General features: G+C 40.4%; 1 protein-coding gene across 3 annotated transcripts in view; it reads right to left on the reverse strand.

Moving 5' to 3' along the window:
• Positions 1 to 1,352: 1,352 nt before the first annotated feature.
• arhgef10lb (Rho guanine nucleotide exchange factor (GEF) 10-like b) overlaps positions 1,353 to 13,240 on the reverse strand; it is a 71,222-nt gene continuing 59,334 nt past the window's right edge. For all 3 annotated transcript variants that reach the window (XM_063014853.1, XM_063014852.1, XM_063014851.1), the window contains 4 exons: positions 11,784 to 11,926; positions 9,732 to 9,903; positions 6,146 to 6,268; positions 1,353 to 6,067 (listed from right to left, as the gene is read on the reverse strand). In XM_063014853.1, coding sequence (XP_062870923.1) covers positions 5,532 to 6,067; positions 6,146 to 6,268; positions 9,732 to 9,903; positions 11,784 to 11,926 — 974 coding nt within the window. In that variant the 3' untranslated portion in view covers positions 1,353 to 5,531. The remainder of the gene's footprint in view (positions 6,068 to 6,145; positions 6,269 to 9,731; positions 9,904 to 11,783; positions 11,927 to 13,240) is intronic.

A 13,240-nucleotide genomic window follows, 5' to 3' on the forward strand; every position in this document is an offset into this window, starting at 1 on the left:
AGTTAGGCAGCTCACTAGGTTTTTAGACAGACCCATAGGGTATAGCGTGACCCTCTGTATGTGATAGAGCTCTCTGTAATAGACAACTAGAAATGACTAAATTGAGAGACAATAATTCCACAGACTAAGAGAATAATTCCACTTGTAAAACCAATAAAAGGTCCCAAACCAATAAAGATGTCATTTACAGGAAACGATCAACATCCCTGTCTGAACGCACATCAATATGCAAGTCCTTGCAGCAATGAATTTCATACATTTACCAACATAAAATATAACTGTTCTGTATCTTTCTTTTGACTTTCTTTGTTCTCTTGAGTCATCTACAGCTGCCTGTTATTTTTAGTGGTACATAAAAGTTGGCCCACTGTTCCCGTTGAATTTATGACTCACCTTAATGTATTACGGAATGTACAAGCCAAACTGTCGGGCAGTGATGTGCAGTTACATTCCTTTTAATTAACACGTCAGACTAAGCACCACTGCCATTAACACATTCATTGTGTTTCCCTTATAATTAAACCTAATTTATGGTTATAGAATCTTTTATTTAGATTTAGTAGTTGGGGTAAATGTGGAGGCAAAACTGACAGTATTGTCAGTTAAATTGTCTTGAGTGCCCAAGCCAATATTTATCTGTCCATTACATAAAGTCCAAACAGTTAGAAACAGTGTATAACAGAACTGTAATTCCTATGCCCATATCTGGAAATTACCTGAGATAGGAATCTATAATTAAACAAACAAATTTATTTATTAGCCCAAGTTATCCCATGTATTTGGGCAACATGCTTCTCTAAATGACAGTAACACCCTCATGCCTGAGCTAGACATCTCATCAGTAAGAGAGATATATCATTGCTAACTAGGGTTGGGCGGTATTGCCGATTTTCATACCGTCATACCGTCTTTAGAAAATACCGTGGTATACGGTATTACCGCCGGGGGGTTGGACAAACTTTACAGCGTACAAACTTTACAGTGTAATCACAGTATTCAAATGTTTTATTTTAAAAACATTAAACAATCAGAACGTCAAAAATTGCTTATCCTATCTGATCTACGTATAATAAATATTTCACGCATAAGTGTAAATGCGTCTCTTTATATATTTTTTTTATTTCTGCGCAGTTCTTATTGGCTGTAATCCACCCATTCAGCTTGGCATCAGTAGAAGGAATCAGTCAGTCATAATAAGAGCTGCTTATTGTCGAAATTTAAAACCCGAAAACACTTTTAATATCGCGGAGAGCGAGCGAGACACACACACACACACACACACACAGAGAGAGAGAGAGAGAGAGACGTAACCGAGCTACAGAGAGAACATACAGAAAACGAGCACAATTAACTAAGAAATAAACTTGTTTAATTATGTTAAATCTGATTATTTCATGGTGCGTATGTTTTAAAGCAGAAATAAACACAGGCACATCTCTGCACAAAAGAGGATTGTTCTGAAACGTAATGCGATGCAACCACAGTATGTCTCTTCCCTGTAGTTTTTCTCTTCTTTTAAAATAAATCTTTTTTTCTCATTTAAGTGTTGTTTGAATTAGGCCTACATTTAAGGCAAGGTAGCAAAATGTTCATGATTGTTCATCATTGATATTAATATCGGGGCTGACTTATAGTTTACCCAGTAGCGCTTCCCGAGGAACGAAGAGTCATTTTTTTGAACGGCTCTTTAAAAGGAATCGAGCCAAAAGATCCGGCTCCCTTCAAGGAGCCATAATTCCCATCACTACAACCAATCAGTGAGCTCCAACCTCCCATGCGCGAATGTCTTAAAGTCTCAGTTTTCAAGGTAAACCTGAAGCAGAAATTTGGCGCTTCACATTTACCATCACCATTTTTAAATACCGTCAACATTTTTAGATACCGCGGTATACCGTAATACCGTCATACCGCCCAACCCTAGCACCCACCCATTTCTAACAGGTGCATGAAATAAGTGTACAAATATGTGCAGTACATTTTGTTAAGATGAAATCATTTACTGTGACAGTGAATCAGACATTGACCTTTTACAGCACAGTACATGTATTAAAGTTCAGCTTTGATAGAGCCAGAGACATTATTAACACAAAAAATGTGCATTATAATACACGATTTATTCCTTTTTTTTTTTTATAAACAAAGTGACTCAGTGTAAAATAAGTACCATTAACATTAAGTACCAAACCAAAATCCTTTGCACTTGTTCACATTCTAAACAAATGAAGAGTAAAAAAATGCAACAGAAATAAAAAGACTGGAAAGCTTTGACATTTACCTCTGTGTTTCCTGTACAGCTACTGTAAACATCTATAGCAGCGCTACATTCAAATATACACTTTTATAATGTGTGTCTAGATGAGTCACAATCTTTTTTTTAAATGTTCACAAGGACAGCTTTCAGCCTTCAATCTAGAAGAACAACTTCATGCAGCTTGGAAATGTAATTAACTGTAATCATTGTGACATTTCAAAATGTTTTTTTCTTTTAAGTATCTGTATGAGCTCTTTAAGGACTATGGTATAGCATTAAAATGGTACAGATAATATTTTACTGCTCACTGCTGAGACTGAATCAAAGAGCTACAGTAAGGATGAAAAGTCTACACACGCCTGTTTAATTGGCAGGTTTTTTGTGACGTAAAAAACTGGAGCAATATAAATAATTTCAGATTTATTTCCACCTATTTCTCCACCTGTGTGTGCAAATCAATTGAAAATAATAATATGATTGCATCTCAATCATAACGTATGTTAAATAGTAGTCAATACACACCAACCATCAATTAAAGTGACCCTGATTAACCCCATATAAAGTTCACCTCTTCTAGCAGTCCTGACATTTACTTAGTTGTAAAGGTACAAAAAAAATCCCAAGGCATTACAGATACACCCAGAAACACAGTGAAGACATCATCAAAATAAATAAAAAGATAAAAAGAAAACTGGTCCCGGAGGCTGCCAAGAGGCCTGGAGCAACATTAAAGGAGCTGCAGGAATTTCTTGCAAGTACTGGTTGTGTACTACACATGACAAAAATCTCCTGTATAGTTCATATATCTGGGCTGTGGGGTAGGGTGGCAAGAAAAACATCCAAGCATGGGTACAGTTTGCATAAAAAACTATATCATGTCTGCCAAAAGAATGTGGAAAGTGTGTTCTGGTCTGATGAGACCAAGGTGGAATTTTTTGGCCATAATTCCAATAGGTATGTCTGTTGTAAAAGCAATACTGTGTATCATATGCACTGTGAAGTTTGGTGGTGGCAGTATTATGCTTGGGTCTGTTTTTCTATTGCTTGAACTGAGACTTTAGTCAAGGTGGATGGAATGATAAACCATTCCAAATATCAGTCATTTTTGGCAAAAAAAAAATGCAGGCCTTCACTAAAAAAAAAAGTCGAAGAGGAATTTCATCTTTCAGCATGATAATGACCCAAAGCATAGCTCCACATCAACAAAAAAATGGCTTCACTAGAAGAAGATTGAAGTTTTGGAATCCCATAAATGTCAGTTAGGTCACATTAAAGGTGGAAAAATGGGTGTTTTGGTGTTGTTGTTTTTTTACATCACAAAAACCTGGAATTGTAACGGGTGTGTAGACTTTTTATATCCATTGATTGAAGAAATTCAAAAACAAAGCTTATACTCCAGTCTGTTTCTAACTACAGAAACTATAGCTTATGTAAGCTACACTTCATGTTTTACCACACTTCACCCTGGTCAGTTTGCTTGGAATCACTGGGCCTTATGTCTTCCATTAATATGTCAACATATTGTCCAGTACTAAGAAAATCTATGGTTACTCATACATACTGTACTTCTAACAGTGATGCCAGGGTGCTACCCAGAGTCCAGAGAAATAACCAATATGGACAGATCAATCCTAATCTTGAAGAACTTGACACGTTTATGTTGCTGTGTGGCACCCACTCTACCAGCTTACATTTACATGTATTGCATTTGGTAGGTGCTTTCATCCAACTGTGGCAGAAAACAATGATCAGAGGCCTAACAGTGGCAATCTGATGGTGGTGGGTCTTCAACCAGCAACCTTCTGAATACTAGTCCAGTACCTTAGATACTGAGCTACCATTGCCATCTAAGCCACAGTGCTGCTCAATTTTATCATCTGACACATTGTGTAACATAGTAATACTGTTAGTGGTATACATATTTACCATACTATTAAGTAATAATAGCGTGTTGCACTTTGCTGCCCACTTTTGAACTGTTTGTCCTGGCAACCAGGGGTTGTGTAGGCTGTGGTCATTTATTGAAACAGAAATAGTCTGATGATGAGGGCAATTTAGCCATAGCGACCTTACAATTAAAACATAGCCCTATTTGTTAGGACTGAATTTATTTAAGGAACAGAATACAGTCCTACACGTACACACTTTTTGAACATACCAGCTCTTAATGGGTCAGCTTGGCAAAGCAGTTCTGTCAAAGATTTGCTTGTTTTTTAGTACGATTTACAGTAGTGAGTGGCTTAACCATCCTAAATCTGATGTAAATATTGAACTGATGTTGCTGAGGCTGTAGGTTTTGAACAGTAAGCTCAATTTTGATTAATCATACAGGAAAACCTGTATAAATTCTTCTCAATGGTAATCGCACATGCACCAAAGATATGCAAGATAGACATTAGTATTTCTTTAAGTAGTTAAGTAATTTAAATACAACCGGATGGCCTGAAGTGTCTATTCAATGTTTTGTTTTGATGAAGAGTCATTGAGTGTGTATAGATGCACAATAATATTCCTATATATTACACTATCCTCTTTGTCAGTGCATTAGCTGGCATCTTCTCTCCTGAAGCTGTGATGCTGGACTGCGAGGTTCGCAGCAGTTTTTGCTGACGATGGATGTCAGCACGCTCTGGTTTTGGTGGTTTGAGCCTCCTCTCATGTCTGTCTTGGGAGAGCGGAATGCCTCAAGCCGTGGCACGATGTCCCGAGGTGAGACTTGCCCTGTAAATGCACTACAGTGGCGCGAGGGAAGCGCGGGTGGTCGGGGGGCTGACCCAGGGCTGAACCAAGAAGCGCAAAAAGTTCTGCTGTCCTACTTTCCAAGATTTTGGTTTGGGCATGTTGACAGACATCAGAAGATCGCGACCTCCATCTTTCCTCGCTTATCTGCAGTTTCTCTGCAGCAGGTTACGGACCTTGTATTTTGGATTGTTATTATCTTCGGGCGTATTCCAAATCATCGCCCTTTAGTTTGTGGTTATTCAGCTACAGCCACATTATTCTACCTAGACTTGAGATTCAGCATTTTGGGTTCAATTTCTTTTTAACTAGGCTCTCTCTTTAACGAGGAGCGCTCTTCCACAGTACATGTAGTGAACCAAGTATCTCTGATAAGAAAATTTTGTTTTAATATCAGATAACAGCCAACGTTACTCATAATCCAAATATGATCTTAATCAGATCTAGATAATGCTGTCTACATGACACTGGAATAATCAGATTACTGTCAGAACCTGAGTATAATCAGATCGTTAGTACACATGTTAACGCACTCATTGCTTTAAACTGTAAGAGGAAGCTGCCAGAACATAAGCGTGGTCTCGTTAGACGATGAGGAGACAGAGGAAGAGCCAAGTCTGCGGAATCCTCTTCCTCCAGATATCACAGCCACTGACATCACCCTCTCTCTTCGTGATCCGTCCTTATTTGAGGGTCCTGGCCCCCTCACCCAAACCTCAGGGTCGTCACTTATTTCGTAGATGGATCCATCCTCCAGAGTGTGCTCCAGAGCGTCCTCTGAGAAACTGATCGTGTCCTCGGGTTGGGCGGTGAGAAGTTTGCCAGGCAGCTGGCAGGTGGAGCGAATGTGATACTGCAGCAGAACCCCTTTGGATTTGCCGTCCCTTTGAGACAATCCCTCTGCCTGCTGTTTTAAAGACTCCTGGGAGGAGTGGCTCCTGTCCTCCTCTCCGCTGCCCGAGTCTGTCCCATCCACCAGGGAGTTCCGCTTCAGCAGGTCAGGAGACAAAGTGCTAGACGTGGCCACTAGGAAGTCGACCGGGCCACTGTGTGCGTTGAGGGAGATCATGGCTTTACCTGCAACAGGTAACATGACGGATCTGTTGAGTTTGGTTTAAGACCAGATAAAGCTGGGGTAAAGATGTAGGTTCTTACCTGTTATTTTGGGGATTCCTTCTAGCTTAGGCACTGGCAGAGTGACGATGATGCCCTGAGCAGTGCCCACCCATAACAGGCCCCGGAAGATAAGCAGACTGGTGACCCATGCTGTCTTTTGACCTGAGAGAAAGAAAACGGTATCAGTGAGGAACAGGTTGTCATTGGATGTAAGGAATTGGCTAACTCATGCTTCCACTAAGAAGCTCTGGATCACTGCTCTACAATTACTGCTTTATCCTGGTCAGGGTTACAGTGGATTTGGAGCCTATCCTGGAAACACTGGGCGCAAGGTAGAAATACACCCCGCACAGAGTGTCCGTCCATCGTAAAGCATTCCCCATTCGGTAACTCACGAACCCATTCAAACATAAAGGGTTACCCGGCAAGATAGCAGGTTGCGCCACCTCAGTCCATTGGTTTGAATAGCCTGAGGCTAACTGTGTTAGCTTAGTAAGCTGAAACTATGGTGGCATAATCACTGTCTAAGTAATGCATCTGAATAACCTGCCTTATAAGTTCGATGTCTTATTAGAATCCTCTTTATTTAGGCAGCTGCCTAGGTAGGCAGTAGGCAGCTCACTATGTTTTCGAACAGATCCAGGGACAATGTAAAGTAGACAATTCACCATTGGCATGTTTTGGAAAGTGGGCTGGCACATAGAGAACTCCACATATGCCGTAACCGGAGTAGAACGATCAAACCCAAGACTCCGGGGCTATGTGCCCATTTAGTCAAACAACATGTGTGAGCTAGGCATCTTTCCTGTTCATCCCAGAGGTGTTTTCGTGCTCTAAAAGCCAAAACGGAGAGGATGAGAAGAAGCTTTTTCCCACAAGCTATTCGTGTCCTCAACGAAAACAGCATTTAGGACCATTTACACAATGTGCACAATCTAATTTATATGTGTACGTATGTGTATATATGTGGACATATGTATGTGTATATAAGTATATGCGTGTATACTGTTTTATGTGTATATGTATGTATATGTATAGATTAGTATTGTGTATTTATTATTTATCACATCTGTATAGCATTATGTAGCATCATGTTGCACAGTTTCTGCACTACTTGTCACTTTACACACTTGTTCACTTTAAACTGCCCTTTGTAATTATATTGTAATTCTTCTGATGTTCACTTTACTTTAAATTGCTCTTTTTAATTATATTGTTAATTTTTCTAATGTCTTAACTCTTACTTTTAAAAACTTTTTATATTTTGTTGTATAATATATTTTTTTAACTATTTTGTAATTTTGTCATTACTGTGGCGGAGCAGTCACTAAAGCATTTCACTGCCAGTTGTACTGTGTATGACCATGTATGTGACAAATAAACCTTGATTTGATTTGATTTGATTTTGTTTAGTGGGGTTGAGGTCAGGGCTCTGTTTATTCCACTGAAGTTCCTCCTCACTAAATTTGTTAAACCATTTTTTTTCTTTATGGCATCCTTCACCATCATTAGACATTGTTGCATTGAAGGAACCCTTACAGGGAGTTTTGTAAAACGCATTTAAGGAGAGGTACTGTGCATGGAGTCATTATAGAGCAGGGGTCATCAAACTACGGCCCGATGCTTTAATTTGACCGGCCCCTTTAACCACAGCAGCAATACATGTTGTCTGGCCCCTGTTCATCTTCGAACTCACAGTATTATAACGGGGAAAAAAATAACAGAGGAAACAAAAATTGGCCACCCGGAGTCTCAGTAGATTATACGGCAGCGATCCAACGGGTGGCGCTTCAAGCATGAGGGGAGTGATTGGCGCATCAATAGAGAGATGAGTGACCGCAGCCACTGAACTGTGTTGCAAAGCAGTTAAGTGGGATTTCATTAAAGCTAATGCTCTTAACTACAGGCAGTTTCAGGAATTCTTGTCTGAGCTGAAGATGTGCTTTACTGTGATCCGCTGGCTGAGTCGGGGAGAGTTTTGAAATGTTTTAACGACCTGCTCCCGGAGATCAACGCATTTATGCATCCAAAATCAAAACTCAAGCACATTGTTTAATTTTTATGCTTCTCATTCCATTGCTCCCCGATCTCAATAAAACATGCACTCAAAGTAACTACCGTTTTCGGGAGCATCTACTTCTGTGTGCAGACTTATTCGAATTGAAACACCTTAAATCTCCAACCAGATCCAGACTCACTGATCAACATTTATTAGCTATTATGACTGGCAGTAACAAATATGGAACCTGACGCTTACTGTCATCAGGCAAAAGCAGGCTCACAGTTCACACTGATTTTTTAAGGAAACACTGTATAAGGTAGGATAATGGATATTATTAAAATAAATAAAATTTCTGCATTATCATTATGAACTACAATTATACAAAGCACAGACAATACATCCAGTATACATAGTAAATAGCTTTTTTGGGTGTGTTTACTATTTCACCCGTGGTCCGGCCCCCCGAAACACTGAAGAACAGTAATCTGGCCCTTTGGTTAAAAAGTTTGAGGTTTTTAGTAATTGTTACAAGGTAAACTACAGCAGCAGGTGATACTTTTTAACCATATAGTACCAAAAGACCAGAAATTGGAGTTCACTTTCTTATGAAATTGAAATCTTATCCAATCTTATCATCTTCAATTTTCAAATGCAACCCCTCTGCTGGATGCACCAACCTCGTTCTGTCTAAGGAGAGCCTCAGATTCACATTGGCCGCTCATTATTAAATTATTAAAGGTTGTTAAAGGTTATTTTGTAATGAGACATTATTAAAATGGTTAGATAATCTGGTAAAATCTTACCAGTAACAGATAAGACAGAAAAGCTGAATTAAAAACTGAACGCCCACTATCTTTAATTCCTCAATGCGTTGATGACACTGCTTTAAAAACTGTCATGCTGGTGTCCTTGGTGTAAATTTTTAGTTTCCAAAGAGTTACACAAAGAGTTGGTAAAAGTAAAGATGATTTAAAACAGTGGGACACATGCTCCTGTTCCCTCCCCCCCTGCCCCTCCTCATCTTTCTGGCTTTCTTGAAATCAATAGGCTCAATGGAGCAACACACCTCGGACAGGATGCCAATACATGGTGGGGCCTAGGCCACCCCTCAGACATGGCCAATCATGTCTCCATGTAGATGCACAACTGACCAATACCCCTAGCGCAGTGGTCCCCAACCACCGGGCAGTGGACCGGTACGGGTCTGAGGGCCATTTATTACCAGGCAATTAGAGATCACTACAAAAACAGTTTTAACTGCTTCCATTTCCAACACACTTTGGGTATTATTGTCTTCTATCACCCCTAGGTGGGTGCAGCGTCTCCTTGCAGCTCATTTCCCATTATTTGTGACTAGTATTTGTAAATCCTCCTGCCCTCGTTGGTCCGTGAAATGATATCTCATAAGAAACCGGTCTGTGGTGCAAAACAGGTTTGGGATCGCTGCCCTAGCGTACCTTTCTGAGCTAGCGTTAAATTACAGGGTTACATTTCTGTATTTGTACTGCTTTTAATTATCTACAGGTACCTGGGTTTGTATATGTACTGCTTGATTTTTATTTTTTTTATTTGAATAGAGAGCATTGTACAGTAGAGCATTGTACAGTAACATCTCAGACTTGCCTGGACTCAGATATGCAGAACGTGTTGAGATGTTGATCTCCTGCAGAGCCTCTAAAGTCTCGGTGTGGAAGAGCCGAAGGGTGGAGCCCTCTGAAAACGCCATCCACACTCCTCCACCAGCACGAACCATGTGTGTCACGCTCACCTTGTCATCTGGGTGAGCCTGGAAGCTCTGTGAACAACAAAAAATCGTATATTACAGGATGCATTTAGGTACTCAGTATTAAGTGGGTCAAGTTTATCCATTAATAAGTCAAAACATTATGACCACTCACCCATGATGCTGTCATTTACATTTTTAGCATTTAGCAGACGCTTTTATCTTTCTTATTTTGTTCATTGAGATGGATTGTACTACGGTGCATCCTAGTGCCATCTCTTCCCAGGGTAACAGTGCCCACATGCTTGGATGTTCACATGATTTATGAGAAAAAGGGTTTCATCTGACCTGGTAAAATTCTATTTTATTTATGCATTTTCTCTTTTATCCCAATTCGCTGCTGGAGAACTCAGATGCGTGGCCAGTCCACAACCCCTTCTTATTCACCCACACCTTCAATGAATTTGCGTGTAGAGGGCCATGCCCTGATCTCCAGGCACCATGGGCTACTAACCAGGGTCCTTGAACAGCAAAGAACACCTAACCCACTTTTTCGGTCCGTTCTTTTTCCCAGGCAGGACTTAATGGCCAATTTTTTGTCTGCTGCAGGGATCGAGGAGTTCAAAATCCCAGCACTGTTGTGCTAGAGGATTATCCCACTGTGCCACCTGGGCACCCAGGCAATCTTTTTCTATTGTTCTGACATCTAGTACAGAAGCCTGTATGCCCATTGTAGACCCTTTCGATGGTTTGTTTGTTTATTAGGATTTTAACGTCGTGTTTTACACTCTGGTTACATTCATGACAGGAACGGTAGGTACTCATTACACAAGATTCATCAGTTCACAAGGTTATATCCAACACGGTCATGGACAATTTTGTATCTCCAATTCACCTCACTTGTACGTCTTTGGACTGTGGGAGGAAACCGGAGCTCCCGGAATAAACCCACGCAGACACGGTGAGAACATGCAAACTCCACACAGAAAGGACCCGGACCACCCCACCTGGGGATCGAACCCAGGACCTTCCCCTTTCGATGGTAACAAGAGTGAGCATGGGCTGCGACTACGCAGTCCAAACCCCAGAACTTTATCTTGCATTTTATTTGTTGTATATTAACAAAAGAAATTAAGCTGACCAGACAAAACATGAAATCTCTTGGGTAAAACTGTCTGCGGTGAAATAAAATCATAGTAAATGTTAGAAACACTGCATTTCTTTTATTTGCAATTTCCATACCGTCCCAACTTTCTTATTCAGGGTTGTAAAATAAATACCCAGACTGCTCATACATATATAATTACAATATATACTTGAGTTATAATTAAATTTTATTCCTAAAATGCTTGAAATCATAAAACATTTAAAACCCCTTCCATGTCTGGTTCATTATTCATCACTGGGTGACAACGTAAAGAGAGATACTCATCTTCAGCAGAGTTCAATTTCTAGCTTCTGGAACCAAATATACTCCTGCGATTAAGCGTCGGGAAGGGGGGAGGAGGGAGCTGCTTGCGGCGAATGCTGAGGAAGACTCAGCTGTCAGAAGTGATCAAAGGCTCGCATTTAAACATGCAGTCGGACTTGTACGAAAGTATACCTTTTATCTACAGCTTAGGATGCTCAGTTTTATTATAGCTCACCGGAAGAGAGGAGAACTATATACTATTATCTGCTTTAAAAAAAAATCTTTTTTAGGCCTGTTTTACCGCAGTGAAAGTGCTGCCTTTAAACTATACAGGCAGTCGACTCGCCTTGTTGTCAACCTGTCAACAAAAGGTCTTTGCTGCGGTAAGGGAAGTTCAGAAAAGGTGAGGATCTATGAATAATATTTTCATCGCAGAGACGATGGCATCCAAACAAAGTCAGATACAGCAGGTTTGGCCGTCTACAAACAGATTTCTGTTTAAAAAGGAAGTGAACCTCATTAACGTGTTAATGGTGTTTACCTGTGTGCTTAGATTACAGCCATCAATCACGGTGACTTGGTTTGCACAACTGGCCCAAACACTCTCGTCTATATTGAGGAGTTTAAACACTGGTGCGTTTCCGATCACCACCAGTCTGCTGGAGTCTGGATCCCACAGTGCATCTGAAAGACATTTTCCATACAGATAGTCATATAATAAAAGTTATATTTTTAACCATTTTATCAGCTCCTCTTACCATATAGAAGCATTTTGTAATTCTACAATTACTGACGGTAGTCCATCTGTTTCTGTGCATGCTTTGTTCATGCTGTTCTTCAATGGTCAGGACTCTCCCAGGACCACCACAGAGCAGGTATTATTTAGGTGGTGGATCATTCTTAACACTGCGGTGACACTGACATGGTGGTGGTGTGTTAGTGTGTGTTGTGCTGGTATGAGTGGATCAGACACAGCAATGCAGATTGAGATTTTAAACACCTCACTGTCACTGCTGGACTGAGAATAGTCCACCAACCAAAAACATCCAGCCAACAGTGCCCCGTGGGTAGCGTCCTGTGACCACTGATGAAAGGCTAGACCAACTCAAACAGCAGCAATAGATGAGCGATCATCTCTGACTTTACATCTACAAGGTGAACCAACTAGGTGGGAGTGTCTAATAGAGTAGACAGTGAGTGGACACGGTACTTAAAAACTCCAGCAGTGCTGCTGTGTCTGATTCACTCATACCAGCACAACACACACTAACACACCACCACCATGTCAGTGTCACCGCAGTGTTAAGAATGAGCACCTAAATAATACCTGCTCTGTGATGGTCCTGTGAGAGTCCTGACCATTAAAGAACAGGGTGAAAGCAGGCTAAAAAGATATGTAGAGAAATAGATGGGCTAACAATTAGCCCAGAAAAACTTGCAACATTATAAAACAACTTGAACCAGGTGCCAATTGATTGCAGTAAATCCTACATTAATCCTCTAACCTAGCATGGCACTTAACCCTCTATTGCTTGCATTGTATTCACTCACAATGAAACTCATGCACAATGTGGTGTGACGTATGTCAGCATTCTAAACTTCTAAACACGTCTGTTTACTTTTGTCTAGCGCCTGCTCCACATCGAGACATCTGATCTCCTCACCTGTTTCAGTACTTTCTATCAATTTTGTACACAGTGTTATAGTTGTAGTTTTAGTCATTCGTTTGTTCAGTTTTATTCTGAGAGTAAAAGCTCACTCAGTATAGCACCAGCACTAACAAATGAACTTCAATCATGTTTTTTTTATATCCAGTGCTTGGATGAGTTGCCAGGAATTAAATTTAGCGATGTTCACATCTAGCAACAGCGTGCAGTAAAGCTCCAACGTCTAAAATCCATCCATCCATCCATCCATCCATCTACCTACCTATCTCTCATCTACAGTATCCATCCATCCATCTATGTCTCATCTACAGTATCCATCCATCCATCCATC

The sequence above is a fragment of the Trichomycterus rosablanca genome, chromosome 19 (assembly GCF_030014385.1).
Source record: "Trichomycterus rosablanca isolate fTriRos1 chromosome 19, fTriRos1.hap1, whole genome shotgun sequence".
Taxonomy (NCBI): Eukaryota; Metazoa; Chordata; class Actinopteri; order Siluriformes; family Trichomycteridae; genus Trichomycterus; species Trichomycterus rosablanca.